The sequence below is a fragment of the Pundamilia nyererei genome, unplaced genomic scaffold (genome assembly GCF_000239375.1).
Source record: "Pundamilia nyererei isolate P.nyererei 1_Seehausen unplaced genomic scaffold, PunNye1.0 scaffold00030, whole genome shotgun sequence".
Lineage (NCBI taxonomy): Eukaryota > Metazoa > Chordata > Actinopteri > Cichliformes > Cichlidae > Pundamilia > Pundamilia nyererei.
Window position 1 is genome coordinate 1,519,043 of NW_005187431.1, and position 15,594 is coordinate 1,534,636.

The 15,594-nt window shown below is 38.4% G+C and overlaps 3 protein-coding genes across 3 annotated transcripts in view; all 3 read left to right on the forward strand.

Annotated features, from left to right (window-relative positions):
• LOC102198216 (non-syndromic hearing impairment protein 5-like) overlaps positions 1 to 4,195 on the forward strand; it is a 7,434-nt gene extending 3,239 nt beyond the window's left edge. The window contains exons 4-9 of the mRNA XM_005728824.1: positions 67 to 187; positions 2,107 to 2,256; positions 2,592 to 2,713; positions 2,958 to 3,078; positions 3,196 to 3,266; positions 3,798 to 4,195. Coding sequence (XP_005728881.1) covers positions 67 to 187; positions 2,107 to 2,256; positions 2,592 to 2,713; positions 2,958 to 3,078; positions 3,196 to 3,266; positions 3,798 to 4,025 — 813 coding nt within the window. The 3' untranslated portion in view covers positions 4,026 to 4,195. The remainder of the gene's footprint in view (positions 1 to 66; positions 188 to 2,106; positions 2,257 to 2,591; positions 2,714 to 2,957; positions 3,079 to 3,195; positions 3,267 to 3,797) is intronic.
• Positions 4,196 to 6,835: 2,640 nt separating this feature from the next.
• Positions 6,836 to 10,692, forward strand: nup42 (nucleoporin 42). The gene is made up of 7 exons (XM_005728825.1): positions 6,836 to 7,090; positions 7,902 to 8,190; positions 8,284 to 8,372; positions 8,459 to 8,535; positions 9,212 to 9,298; positions 9,653 to 9,755; positions 9,986 to 10,692. The coding sequence occupies exons 1-7, from the start codon at positions 6,931 to 6,933 to the stop codon at positions 10,495 to 10,497; spliced, it is 1,317 nt and encodes a 438-aa protein (XP_005728882.1). The 5' UTR covers positions 6,836 to 6,930; the 3' UTR covers positions 10,498 to 10,692.
• Positions 10,693 to 14,255: 3,563 nt separating this feature from the next.
• rims3 (regulating synaptic membrane exocytosis 3) overlaps positions 14,256 to 15,594 on the forward strand; it is a 48,085-nt gene continuing 46,746 nt past the window's right edge. Inside the window, exon 1 of the mRNA XM_005728826.1 lies at positions 14,256 to 14,473. The gene's annotated coding sequence lies outside the window, so the exon portion shown is untranslated. The remainder of the gene's footprint in view (positions 14,474 to 15,594) is intronic.

Below are 15,594 nucleotides of genomic sequence, written 5' to 3' on the forward strand. Positions count from 1 at the left end.
AAAATTATTCCTCAAAAATACAACTTGCCTAATAATTCTGCACTCCCTGTATATGTGTGCTCCCAGGTGTGTGTGAAGGACAGCAACAGCATTGAGATAGACAGCGATGTTTCTGTGGAGATCCCCTCTGGTACAGTCATCGCGTACAGCATCCTGGAACTGGAGGTTAAAAAAGACGGACAATACTGTGAGTGTGTGTGAGTGAGAGTGTGTGTGGTAAACCACATGTGTGGTTATGAACGTGAGAATGACAATATCACTTTAACATTCTGGTGTGATCTCACTTACCAAGCATACAACCAAATCACTGAAAAACTGCTGCTGTGTGTGGCAAAGGTTTTAAATGGATATCATAGCTTTTCTACGGTCTCTGCTTTCATTAAACACACATAGGTGTTTGCTTCAATGGCCTGAAGTTACCCTGCTGATATTTGTGTGATTATAATGGCAGTCTATAGGGATTGACTCATGTTTGGAACTAGCCTCAAGTGCAACTTTAGAAACTGGGACTCCATGTTGGCTTCATTTTTTTAGTTTCCTCTTGGGGCTAGCTTATATTGCCTGGAATGCCCAGGTGAGCTTCCGACAACTATCCTACAGCAGCCTCCAAGATGGCAGCGGTAGTATTTACAACAATGAAGCAATGATGCAGGTTGTATTCAATCAACAGTCTTATCAGTCTTTTTGTCCTCTGGCCATTTCCCCTGCCACGGATGAAATGCTCGCTTACAGGTATTGTACTGCTGTTAGAGACAGGAGAGGTTAATGAGGGTGTACATGCTCGTCAGGTGTTGTTGTAATTATAGTAACACATGTAGCTGCCATCTACTTATGAAGAGGGTAATCTTTTATTGTGTGGATGCCTCAAAGGCATCCACACTATTGAGTTCCTGTTTCTCTTTATTCTTTATTCCACTATAATCTAGTTGCTTCCGTACGTTTTTTGGCACTTAACTACTCCCTCAGTTTTCAGCCAATTTTCACTGTTCAAACTTTTAAAAATTCTGCTGTTTCTGCTAATGGGTCCTATGACTTTTGGTGCTCATAACTTCTATACTTTTGAGATATTGAAATTTTTTTTGCAATATTTTTTGCCCATTTCTTCCACATTGTCAGTGGGGTCACTGATTTTCCTCGCCAGGTTGACCTGTGTTTTAGCTCAGTGAGATGAGATGCCGTTCTCAGACTGGGAGGCCCGGGTTCAAATCCCGCTTATGGCAAGATTTCTTTAAGTTAACAGTTAAACTTTTTTAACTCTTTTCAACACAAATTTCAGCCTTTTCACCCCTTTTCAGCAAATTTTTCAGTTTTTTCTGCTGTTTTCAGAAAAAAACTTTTTTCAGCCCAAATTCTGCTTATTCACCTCTTCTGCAAAGTTTTCAGCCTTTTCACCTCTTATCAGCACAATTCTCAGCAGCTCCTGCTCATTTCAGCAGATTTGTCAGGCTCTCCACCTCTTCTTTGTGAGAATAAGTTTGGCTCAGTGAGATGAGTAGCCGCCTTGAGACCAGGAGGGCCAGGGATTGAATCCTGCTCATGGCAACATTTTTTTTTCACCACTTTTCAGCAAAAATTTCTCCGTCTTTACCCCTTTCAGTAGAATTTTTGGCTTTTCACCACTTTTCAGCAAAAATTTTCTGCTTCTTCACCTGTTTTCAGCAGAATTTTCAGTTTCTTCACCGCCATATAACTTTTTGCAAGTTTTAAACTTTTTCAGCTTTTTCAGCAGACAACTTCAGCGTTAAGGCATCCACACAGCATTTTCGCAGGAAATGTAAATTTTTCTAGTTTTATCTCAGTTTACCATCTCCTGTCCAGCCATTTTGCTGCTGCTATATGTGTGTGTGTGTGTATCAGATAGGACACACTATATTACACCCATACATGGCAGCCGCACTATAAAGAGCAGTTATTCTTCTTGACTTAGATGCTTTGAAAGGGAAAATAAAATGTTGGGAATAGAAGTGTTAGTGATAGATAGCCAAACATGGTTAGAGGATAGAATAGCAACAGTAAGTTCTTCTGTTTACACACTCAATAATCAGATAACATTTGTGTGTGATATGTGTTTGCCCATGTGTTTATGATGTTTTCTGTATTTTTCAGACATATGTCTACAACCTGGTGCAATTGGAGGCTTTGAGTCAGACTCCATCTCGAGGTCCTGGCCTTCTGATGATTGCTTCGACACAGTGGATGGAAAGTGCAACGAGCAGAAGGTTCCACAGAAAGCCCCCCTTATTGCACTTCATAATGGTTTGTCCCTTCATTCATACATTCACACAATTACTTGTTGATGGAAAAAAATATAACAAATGAAACACAGTAGACTTATGGCAAACCGAGGAAGGTTCCTTTTTGTCCCAAATACAACTGTTATTTTATCCGTCTCACTGAAACGTTGCCTATGCCGTTGCATTTTGTGGTTTATTCTCAAACATTATAGCTGAGCTGACTTTCCTCAGTAGTAAACACTGCCACTAAAACTAGCTGTAATACCTAAAAAAATGATTATGACAATATGAAAGAACAGCAGTCACATGGTTATAATAATCGATAATAAACAAACAGTATCTTCTGGTTTGTTGCAGAATCGCAGGAAAAAGTCCTTTCTCCTCTGGCAAAGCTCCCCCAGCCGACCCAATGGGCTTTATTCAAGAAGCTCCAAGAAACTCTGAATGACAGTGCTGCTCTGTCATATCTGCAGCTTGTGGTGAGTGAAACTGGTAATGCCCTGTAGACCAAAACAAATTTCCCACATGTGGGACTAATAAAGGTTATCTTATCTTATCTTATCTTATCTTATCTTATCTTATCTTATCTTATCTTATCTTCGTGGTGACCACTAGCCAGTCGGCTAAAATAGTCTGTCTTGCGGTTGTGTGAATAAATGTGTAACCACAGCATCCCAAAATGTTTATTTTTCCTTCTAATCTGAAGCCCTTTTTCTATGTCAGCTTGAAGATTTGTGTAGCAATGAAATACACAATGGGACCCCAAAAGAAGAGCAGCCCAGTGCAGAGAGTCCCACTGAAAGCACCCTAAATGCAGCGCACCTGTTGGTCAGTGCCATGGAAGGTAAGAGGAAGTTACAGACAAAAAAAAGCTCAGCATACAAAGCAGTGCTGCAGATTTTTTTAAATTTTTTTTTAGTGGGTTTAACCTCATCATGTGTTCTGTTTAATGTTTTTATAGAGTTGCCCAAAGAAACTCTGGAACTTCTGAGCAAGAGCGCTCCTGACTTTCTGCAGGCTTTCAACATGCTGGTTAGCTAACTTGTTTCAGTTTAGTACACATTGTTGGTAATGATTGGTACCATGATTAGTACATTGGTGGTTGAGTTATTTCAATAATTCAATATTTATGTAGAACACACTCACACACAAAAGAAAACTATGTATTAAAAATAAATTTTACATCTCTAAACATGACAAGCACCTGTTTAGCTTAGTATAAACGGGGAACTAGCTAGCCTATCTCTGTTCCAGAGGTGTCAAAATACACACCTATCTGACCTTCTAAAGTTCAATTAATAACAATATTTCTACTTTATGTATTTTTTACCCCCCAAAATTCCTTGTGACTTTCTGGTGGGTGCTTTAACCAGGCTAGCTATGCTAAGCTAACTACAACCAATTATGAGGTTTTAGCTCTATGTCTAATGTTATGACATAAATTTATAGTATTTATTAAACCATTTCATCTTTCTTTCTTTTAGTTCTTTGAGGAAAGTAGAATTCGAATCTGTAAACCAGCATTTTGCAACAAAAAACTTGTCCACCTACCTATCTCCCCAGGTGTGCAAGCTAAAGAGCAACGATGTTCTCAACATTCAGTCTCTTCCTGCCCTGCTGCAGGATAACCAGGCCTTTCAGCTGGCAGAGCAGTTACTTTCCTCTGCCAGTGTGATGCTAAGAAGAGACGCTAACCTCCTGTGGATGGAAACCAGAGATAATGCAGGAGTCCTACCAGTGGTCCTCTTCCTCAGCATCCATGGATTGTGTTTGCTCTGCAATGCACTTTAATAGTTGTAGTGCCTGAGTGTGCACTCCCTCTCCTTTTTTATTGATTGTATTTGCACCATTTCTTTTTTTATTGTAAAATCTTATTACATGTAAGCTTGCTATCGTTTGTTACAAGACTTTCTCATATTATTATCATTATTACTTTTAAAACATTGCTTTAGATTTGTAGATTTTTTTTTCATAAATATGTTTTTATTATTTAAAACAAACATTGTATAACATGTATTTTGAAAAAAAGAAATATATATTGATAGATAGTGATTAATTGAAGGAGGATTTGATATATTGTGGGGCAGCCCTGATATGATATATTGTTTCATTTTCTTACTTTTCACAGAGTTTGATTAGACACCTTAGCAGGGGTCTCGAACTCCAGTCCTTGAGGGCTGGTGTCCTGAAACTTTTACATGTGTCCCTGTTGCAACACACCTGAATAAAATTAGTAGGTCATTAGCAAGAGTATAGAACTTGATTGCATGCTGAAGTGGCAACCCATAACCCTACTCAAGTATAAGTGTTTGGAAAAATGTACTTCTAAAAGTACTTTTATTGCACCAGGTTCATTCACTCATGAGCTACTGTAACATGAATCACATGGCTGAATTGTTTCTATAGAGTCTTGCTAATGATGTATTCATGTGTGTTGCAACAGGGACACATGGAAACCTTTCAGGACAGCGGCCCTGGAGGACTTGAGTTCGAGACAACTGCCTTACAGTAATCTGTCCTACAAGTTCAATCCAGACGTTCTTATCTGCTAGTTTTTGGTACACAGTTTTTTTTTTAAATTTTTTAGTAAATCTCATCGTTTAGAAAATTTACTAACCAGGGATCACTTGAAAGGCGATTAAGCTAAAGGTAGTTCAAATTTCTCAGCTCAAGAAATGTTTACATGTTGATGATTTTATACAGAAGCGTTGAGCTGCCACCCAGGGAAAAGAAAAATAGAGCTATATCACATTATAACGTGAAACGTTTATTGATCTAACAATATACTTTATATGTTTGTACAATATATCTTTCACATTTGAACAACATAATATCACGTTATTACAATAAACATAATTATCACGTTATAACAAAAAAACGTTTACGTTCGTACAATATAAATATTATATTGTACAAACGTGATAATTATGTATATTGTAATAACGTGATATTATGTTATTCAAACGTAAAAAAGGATATTGTACTAACATTAAAATATATGTAACAAACAAGAAAAGTATATTTTTAGATTTTTCATGTCATAACGTAATATAGCTTTGTTTTTCTTTTGCCTGGCTGGCAGCTCTACACTTCTGCAATTTTAAGCTTTTCAATTAACATAAAAAAAATTGAAGTTTGTTCCATGCCTATGGTATGTAAAATAACTAGCCTTTCCATATCTATGTGGTGAAAAACATGCTACATGCCAATTCATGCAAGGATTTTTAATTTTAAATGGTACGGCATTGTATTGCTGCTCATCTTAATAATCAAAATAGCATTAAACTTTTTTTTTTACTTAAAGAAAGCTTTATTTTTAATATTCTCTTGAAGACCAGACTTTGTTAAAACAAGCTACACTATAAAATACAGTATTGACATTTTTAAAAAGTAGAGCTTTTATTAAGAAGATCGTGTGTTTTCATATATGAACTATATGTTTTTATGACATTCCTTTTCTCATGACCTTACTGGTACTTACTTTCTAATTTATTGTTAAGAAAGACTATATTACTGGGCTTTCAAAGAAAGTGTTTTGCATGTAGTTGTCTGTATCAAAGTATATCATTTTGATAACACGGAAAGCAAAAATAAAACTTTTATATTTTCTGTGAATTGTGTCCTCCATAGAAAAATAAATGTGATGCAAGCTACATTTTATTGTACACGTTTAGAGAAAGTAGTGCATTGGGGGATTTCTGTATTGAAAACTATAAATGATCATCTTTTACATTTACATTTTTGGAAATTAAGAACAAGTGGTGTAGTCGCTGTGTATCAGTGAGGTATCGATACAGATTATTTACACCATTTCTAATTAACTTAAATTAGTGTTTACTTATTTTTTTTACATTACAGTAAGCACCGTAACTTTCTTATAGTTCCACCATAGCTTTTAAGGTTACTATTTACTGACAGCTACAAACTGTAGGTAAGAAAGTGTTTGACATCTTCAGTGTGCTTTTTTTCATAAGTTCAAAAAGTTTCTCCAACTCTGAGATTCCAAACCACAAAGGCGTGATGAAAGGTGTATCTTGGATTTTAGTCAGAGTTTGTGCAAATATTTAATAATGATTAAATATTCTAAGGTCTTACAAACATTAAATCACTTTTAACTTTAACATTATTACATATCATGCTGTAGCTGTAATTTACATTTTAGAAGTGATTATTTTAGCTGAGTCATGTTTAATAAGATCTTATAAGTTAGTAGCTGAGTGAGTTATTAGTAGTTGTGACATTATTTAACAACATTTACCAAGGACTTTACCATACTTTACCAAGTACAAATACTAATACTACTACAATTTTCAGGTATCTGTAGTTTCTTCTCCTTACATTTTGGTCAAATAAAATAAAATAAAAATACAGATTTGTTTTTCCTTTGGTAAAGGTTAAATTACAAAAAATGAAATAAAATGTGTTTTTAATTTAATATGATTATTTAATTTCTTGTTATTAATATTATTATTTTATATTATTATATAACTTTTGTTAAAATTAAAAAATATCTGATAGAGAAATTATCTGGTAAAGAAATTAAAAAAAAAAAAGAATCCCACCCGAAAAAAAAGACCACGTGGGACGAGTGGTGACGTAAATCTCGTGCGACCGCAGTTCAGACACGGCCAGAAAATATTGCCGAGTGGAAGTGGTGTTTTTGCGCTCTAAAAGACGCCTTTAGCACCTTTTGGAAATGCCTGTGTGCAACTTCTTTCTTCAGGGCCGCTGTCGTTACGGCGAAAAATGTTGGAATGAGCACCCAAGAGGAGGAAACAGAGGAGGTGGAGGTGGTGGAGGATATAACAACAACTACAGCAACCGCTCCTCTGGTCAGCAACAGCCCAGAGGTGGAGGTAACGTCTTTGATAAGTTAACATTCATCTAAACGTACTTTCAGTTTCTTTAGCATTCTTCGTGTGATGTTTTCGCTCTCTTAGCTAGCTTTTGTTAGCCTTCCTTTACTGTTCCACTGAATTGTAGGCAAATTAAATTTGCTTCGTGGGTAGGGTATTTGAACAGTGGGCTGAGATTGTGCTTATCTAGGTAACTTAACCATGGAGTTAACCCTGGATTTTCAACTGTGGTTCACTTCTTACTGGGGTGTGTCCCCGTCATGCTAGCTTATTTAGAAATGGAAGGGTAGCCTGAGTATGTTGAATTCACTTCATAGCACGGGGCCCAGTCAAAAATATCAACTCTGTTAAGTTTTAAGTATGTCAACAACTTGGCATATGGGTTTTTTATTTTTTTATTTTTCCCAAACTTGAATGGGCATCACAGAAGAGGTTTTCCTATTATTCTGAAGCCACATGAATGCACATTTAGTATAGGAGGGATGGGTAATGTTACTGTGTTGTAGTTCCTTTTCCAATGCAGTTATACTGGAAACAAATACATATTTTACAAAGGTCAGGTGTATGCTAAACAACAGCAATTTAATTTCATGTTACCACTTCATGAGACCTCATGGTGGTTAACAAATAAATGAATGTAAAGCAGACAACCAGCTTTCAGTAAAGCAGAAAGTTGAGGATAAAGCTATCCAGAGAGCTAATAAAGTGATTTAAACAAGGATTAAAATTGGTTAATAATGATGATGCACTATGGAGTGTATTTTACACAATTTGTAATGCTTTGTGACACTGGTTTGTATTTTGATTCCAGGGTTTGGAAACAGAGTCTGGGTGAATCCTTCCCAGCAAAAAGGAAACTACATCCAGCCTTCATCCTTCTCTTCTCACGGAAGTGACGACTGGGGTCATGGAGGGGGAGGGGGAGGAGGAGGTGGTGGTGGTGGAGGGCGAAGAGAAAATGTGAAGAGCTCCGACTTTAGTTTCTCAAGTCAAAACAGATTTTCAGCTCTTAATACTCCCAGCACCTTTGACAGGGGAAGCAGGGGGGGAGGAAGGCCAGCGGGAGGAACAGTTGGTGATGAAGACGACGACAAAAAACTGTGAGTCTTTATGAGAAAACATAATGTTCTTTTTTTTTTAACAAATTTTTTTTTATCAGTCGTAAGGAAATCATTGTCATATTTGTTATCCAGGGAAGTTATTCAGATGGACATGGATGTTTGGGAGAAGTCTGGCCAGTGGGGATTCTCGTGTTATTATAGCTTCAAGACACTTGTATCTGGTGTGTATGAGATTTTTCATTTTAAATGTATATTTTTAAAAACTGAAACACTGGACCTGAACATGTTTCCTATGTTTTGACTACAGGTTTCACTGACCTCTCCCCTGAAGAGCTCCGGCTGGAATACTACTCCACAAGACCTTCAGGAGATCTGCAGGGCTACGTAAGTGTAGTGTTCCTTAGTAATGTCATGTCTGTTTGGCTTTGGGTCAGTATTCATCTTGTATAGGATAAAGGTCTAATCATCTCTTAGTTTACTCAGATTGCACAGAGTGTATATTTGTTAATAATTTGAATCATTTTGGATAAGGATAAGTGTAAGATAATGGGGAATTTCAGTTTTTACTTTATAATTTCTTTAGCGTAAGATTTACAGTTAAATTGTATTTTCTTGCCTTATTTAATTTTTACGTACTGTTCCTTTAACACACGGTAACTGTGCACGGGGGGAACGTTCGCGACGGGCAGTGTGGAGCTACGGGGGCTTTAACTAGCTGTGGAGAAAAACAGTTTCTTACCGTGTTTGCAGTGTACAGGAACATTCAAACGGATCACTGTATTTCAAAACTGTGGAAATAAATGTTTGCCTGTTTGTTTTTCGACTACAAGCGGACTTAGTGCAGTTGAACATAATCCACAAAGACACGCGTGCGGCCCGACTACCAGCTAGTGCTTCCGCGGTATCACATCTTCGTCGTGGATAGAAGCATGGCCCCAAGTCTTTTTGTTACATGGGCTTGATTATTATAATCAAGCTCTAATTTAATATCGGAAGGCAAAAGGTTAAATGTGTTTAAGTATTTCTAAGAGTATAAGAAATTCCTCTTGTCTGTGCTTAGATGAATGGCATCAATCAGCTGCTCAGTCAGTGGAAAAACAGAGTCCAGGAATTGAAGATTATGAATCCAGCCACTCGTGCGGCACTGGTAAGACACACAGATCCTCACAAACATCGCTTCCCAACTTTAGATCATTTGTTACAATTCCAGAGTCCATAACTGGTCCCTAATGAGACGTGAAAACCAAACAGCACTGAGAAGATGTGTTTAGATTTTTGCCATTAGGTTTGCATGTCAGCAGTGTGCAGCAATGGAAATGTCAGAATACATTTTCGTTTAATAAAGTTTCCTTCTACTCTTTGAACGTATCGAACACCTGGTTTAGATTTAATGCTGACGTTCTGATTTGACACTAGCATTGCTCCTGTCTGTTTTGGGGCTTTTAATTCAGTGTTTTGTTTTGTTTTTTGGTTTTTTTTACTTCATTTGTTTTCATTGCAGCTTGCAGAATTAAATGGTGCCACACCTCAGGGATCTTCAGGTGAGTTTGGTTCGACAACAGCAACTGGATTTGGATCCTCAATCTCCAGCTTTGGAAGCAAAGGTAAAGATTAACGATTTCTTCATTGAATCATAAACTGTCTTTCTTTTTTGAAGGTACTTCCCATTTCTAATGAGTTATGATGCTTGAGCAGATTTTACAGAGACTGCATGTAGTTTAGTATTTTAGCACTAAATTAATCAAAGTATAGGTTTTCAGAATTTCATAATAAAAGGTATTTTATAAAATTATCCATCACTCCATGATAACTCTAAGTCCTTCTGTTCCTGCAGATTTTGGTGCACCAGCCCAGGCCAGCGGTTTCAGCTTTTCTGCTTCAAATAGTGGATTTGGCTCTGCAGCCACACAGTCATCTTCAACAGGTTTTGGTGACATCTTAGCAGCTCCCACACAGCCTTCCTCTGGGTTCGGCACTGCGTCCTCCTCTACACCTTCAGCTTCAAGTTTCTCCTTCGCCTCTACCACCACGGACAAACCAGCACCTGCGTCAGGATTTGGATCTGCCTCTGGATTTAGTTTCCCCACTGGAGCAAGCAGCAGTTTCGGGGTTGGAGCCCCTGCGACAACAGGAAGCAGCAATCTTTTTGGGCAGACAAGTGGAGGATTTGGGGCAGCAGCCACTCAGCCCACTTCAGGAACTGGGTCTGCCGAAGGGGCGTCGGACAGTCTGTTTTCCCCTGAGAGTAAACTGACTGAAGAGGAACTGAGTCAGTTCAAGGCTAAGAAATTCACTCTGGGACAGATTCCACTGAAGCCCCCCCCTTCTAACCTGCTAGTGGTGTGATACTGTGGAGAATATGGGTAGATTATTAAACTAAAAACTATAATTTTGTTTAAACCTTTTCCGTGCAAGTAATTTTGAAGATGTGGCTGACATCCACACACTTCTCCTCGGTGTAGGTGGAGAAAACTCAGTTTGGAAGTGTGCTGTGTACTTTCGAGCTATCTTTTGTCATAAAAAGTTCTATTTTTGAACAATTTTAGGTTGCATGGGTTTTAATTTGTTCATTTCTTTCCCTTTTAAGTGCCTAAGGGTACAGCAAGAAAAGTTGATGGGGAAAAAATCTTTTAAAGGTTTACTTTAATTTTAATGATCAAACATGCAAAATTCAGCAAATCAGCTTCTTGAACTTTATGTGGAGTAAATTTGAGATTATCTGTGTGTTGGGCTAAAGGTAAATAAATGTATTTCATTTAAGGTTTCATGGGATAGGAATTCTTGCTGTAATTACATGTGTCAGTCAGAAGGTGGTGTCACAATACAAGCTGTCCATAAGGGTTTTTTTTTTCTTTATTATTATTGTTATTTTTTTCTGCATTTAAGTGTACTTGTGTTTTAACCTAGAAGTACTTTTTAACTTCAGGCTACTTTTCCCTTGCAATGTAATGTGATAAAACAACAAAATCAAGGCCTGGAAACCAAAAACAAACATTTATTCACACCAGATTTCTGCTAAAAGAGAGCAAAGTGAGGCAGCTTCCAAATGACAGAGAATAAATAAGCTGTTCAGAATGTATTTATTAGGTGCTGAGCAAATGGTGGGACAGCAAGAGTGATCCATGTGACAGCAATAAACCATTCTGCTGAGGGGGCTCTACCTCTGCTGACTCGAGCATATTTTCAGCTGACGGGGAGTGCGTAGCTTCCGTCGGAGGTGAAGCTGGGTTTCGTGTTTGCCTGCGTTTGTGTGTCCGTGTTTTACAGCCAGGTCAAAAAGGCCTTGTAGATATAATTAATACAAATTTTATGTGTTCTTATAAATACTGAACATTAACTGCGAGCAACAGTGTGCAACACAGTCATTTTCTCTCCTGCTCCTCTGTCCCTCAGCAGTAAACTCCCACCCACCCCCTGCTAGAAGATGATAAATAATTCAGCTGATTAATGAACGACTGAAAAAGACACGCTCTCATGAAAAGGCACTTGCTCCCTCGTGCCGCTGAAATGAGTTTGTATTGCTGTCCTGTGACTTTTAAAGCAATCTAACTGATAAATAAGGGCGCTTGTGAGTGTTTGTTACCCCACCCCACACCAAATAAGCAGGTTTGCTACGGCATCAAATCGATAGCATTGCTTGTGTTTACGTAGCGTATGCATGAGTGAGGGGATGAGTCTGTGGATACCTGAATACACACACAGAAACGCACGGGGTTTCATTGGTATCATTTAGTCACTCTCAGATACATCACCTCAGTGATGATGTGGGATTGCTCGTCTGACCAGTTGTGCGTAATCTTAACACACATGCGTACCCTCCTTTCCTCCCATGGATCATTAAATATTCCCCAAGAGGGAACATTTAAAATGATGGAAATACAGCGTCAAGACTTGAGTCCATATGCTCCTTCAGTCCTCCCTTCCCAACCCTCCTGTGAAATCACTGTTTAAACAACACAGCGTGCACTGTAATCCAATTGACTGTGCCCTGACTTCAGCAACACGGACCAGATGTACACAGTATATAGGTATTTAACATTTAACCTTTTGCCTTCCGATATTATACTATAAATAGGGTATGATTCCAGGTGACCCCTCCAACACACACACACACACACACACACCACCCCTTTTATAGTTGTAGCAGAGAACAAGGCTTAGTAATTGGAGCTATGAATCCAGAGGTAGAATTGATTGTGTTGTGCCACAGCAGTTTGCCTATGGGAAACAGGGCATTGATCCAAGGCCTCTGATTTATGCCTATCTGACTGGCTTTTTGCAAGAGGCCTTGGTGGCACATATTTCACCTGCAAATATATTTTTATAGGTCCATGTCTGGCCTTGTGTTTCCATGCTGAGGATGTTTATGGTTTCATAGTAGGATTAGTGTCTTCCGCTTAACACACTGAGAGTAAGAAACGTTGGCTTAGAGAATATACTGCACATGCTGCATTTAAGACTGGGCTAGTCTCAAATATTGAACTGGAGATCCAAAAAGGCTGGATAGAAAATAAATTCAAAACATCAATTTTAACTGTGCAGACACTGCTGCATACTCACTAAGTGGAAACGGAAGCATAGCCATTTCAATTTCATTAGATCTCATATAAATTCAAAATACTTTCCAGTAAAGATCATGTCTGCTTTTTTTTTTTTTAATTTCATTTCACATTAATCTAGTGTACTGGTGCTGTGCAGACTGGGTAACTCAGACAGTAACAATGTGATGTGTTATGAGTCATCTCTAGCAAACATCCAGTATACTTGTTGAGTTTTATACATTACAGAAATGGAAAAATTTAAATGCTGTGTCCAAGCCAAGAGTCTCAACTTGCATAGGCCTACTGTACGTACTCCAGCCTGCGATTGCTTGCAGCTGTTTGAGTTAGATCAGAGAATAATTTCAGTCTTGCAAAGGGCAGCGACTGCCAAAGAATTCAACAATTCTTGAAGTTCACCATGAGTGGCTGCAAAAGAAAAGCAACTGTTTTCTTCACACTTGTTGGATTAAATAACTTTAGGAGCTAGGACACATGTAAATATATATAACTCATTACAACGCTTTAGAGTAAACGAGTTTGACATTTTGCCACATACACCCTTTAGTTGTTTTGCTGAAATTAACATTAGAAGATTTCTTTTACTCTCTTTTTTGTCCATTAAGTATGAGGCTGTGCAGCCAGGAGACCATTAGCTTAACAAAACAGCAAGAGTGGCAAAGTTATTGCCGCTCTCTGCAAAAATGACAACACATCTAAAAATCGCCAATTAACACATTATAATGTGTGTTAACTATTTCACAGCCATGGACTGTGACTTGTTGGAGTGAGTCTCATCCCCATTGTGAATTTGCTACATGAAAACCCTAAATTTATGGATTTAACACACCAGCTATGATTAATATTTCACTTTGGGGGAATAAAAAAAAAGTACTATGACAAGAACATCAACATAACCTTTTTAGCTAACCCCCCCCCAAAACCCTGTTTGCTTATTTACACATACAGCTGTTACTTTATGTGATTAACGTTATAAATTGGCTATTCAATTCTTCTATTCTTCCTGTTTTCTTTGCTATCTAGCTTGGTAAGCTAGTTTATATGCTAACTGCATATCAACTACTGCTAGCTGTTTATAGTGCCTAATTAAGGTTTTTAAAAAGGCAGTTCCTGTAACATATTTTTTAAATGCAGCTACATTATTATCATTAGCATTATTATTTAATAAAAGGTTGCTGTGTTTACTTTTTTATTTAACTAAAATTATAATTTTGTAAAATTTATTTCACAACTGGGTCATGCCAGAAATAGTTTTTTTTGAAAACCACTGGGCTAAAAGCTGGTGCAAAGCAGTTAATAAAACGTAAAATGTAACTTTCTCCAGCCTGAAAACAGTTTCCTCCTGAGGCCGAAACGAAGAATGGCAAAGGTGAATCACAATGATAAATGTGAGGACAGGTGGACGCTTTTGCACAGGTAAACATTTACAGTTCCCTCCACGCTTTCTCCACACATGTCCACGCGTAGTCGCTGTTTGCCTGTCTTCTCCAAGCGGCTGGGCCTGCTTGTAATCCATCTCTCCTCTCCCTCCTTCCCACCCTCCTATCCCTTTCGCCACAGCAGCGCGTTTCTCGCCGCGCCTTGCATGCCGTGTGACCAGCATCACAGAGCCGACAAGCCGTCCTGCGAACCGCCGTCCTCACACCAGCACAGCGAAAATAAAACCCAAACGATGACATACTTACAAAAACGACAGAAGCAAACATTAATTTGACAACTTCCGACTCCCCGCACCTTGCCTTCGCCGCTCCTTGCTGTAAGTGGTAAGTGCACTGATTCCTTCTTAATTGCGCGGCTCGCGGTGCTCAGTGTCCGTGCAGGACAATGATCGCACCAATGGACTGATGATCGGAATAATACAACTGATATCTGAGCAGATGAGAGGAGCATGGCGCAGATATCTTAAACTGTGTTTAATCTTGCAGGGCTATAGGCATTTTGGAGGTAGTGGACTGGATTAGATTATTTGCAGCACATCAGCTGGAAATACTTGGTTTCCTCTGTTATGCTCTCATCTTTGTCAGTAAGCAATTGCCACGATACAGCTTACAGGTTCATGTCTTTTCTTACTTTAATCTCATTAAGTGTTTAAAGAGATTAATACGGTCATAAGAGACAGTAGATATGATGCACAGTGATGCTGTGGTGGATATAGCATTGTGGCCTAAATACTCATAGACACAATTTTCTTGCTTTCACTTTTACTAATAAAGTATTCTGATTCTGATGATTCTTAGTCTACACTGATCTTTGCTTAAGAGATGTGCAACCAGTTGTCTCTGCTGATTTAGACATGTAGGGAGAAAGTTCAGGCATGTCATAGGTCAGCTGTGCCCTTCTGGTGATCTGTGGATGGCTGCATGAGGTCAAAGGCATAAAGGTGCCTCGCTATAATTCAGTTTATGCACTGCTGCCCCTTTCTTATGGTGTTTGTTTATGCTGCACGTGACAGTGAATGGAGAGGAAGGAGGGAGTGTGAGTGAAACTGAGCATATTTTAAGATGCCTGCCCCTTGCCTGTGCCAAGTGCACGCTGAGGTGTGAGGTTGTATCAGATGGCTGCATGAACGTGTATGCACACAAATGAAGGGAGATGCAAACACCAGAATGGAAGCGCAGACTGTGCTCCCCACCTGTGGAAGGAAACTGAAACATGTGACTCAGGATCTTCTTTTGAATAAAAAGAGACAGTGCATATTAATGAACATATATCAATGTAAATATGCCAGAGTTAGCCAACAGGCTAAATTTACATCTGTAGCACCTGGCAGGTCAGACAAAAACAATAAATACGGAATTTAGCAAACCCTCAGACAGTGTACAACAATCTAGTCCAGACAACAAATACATGAAATTACAGCACAAAATGTTATATTACAATGAAA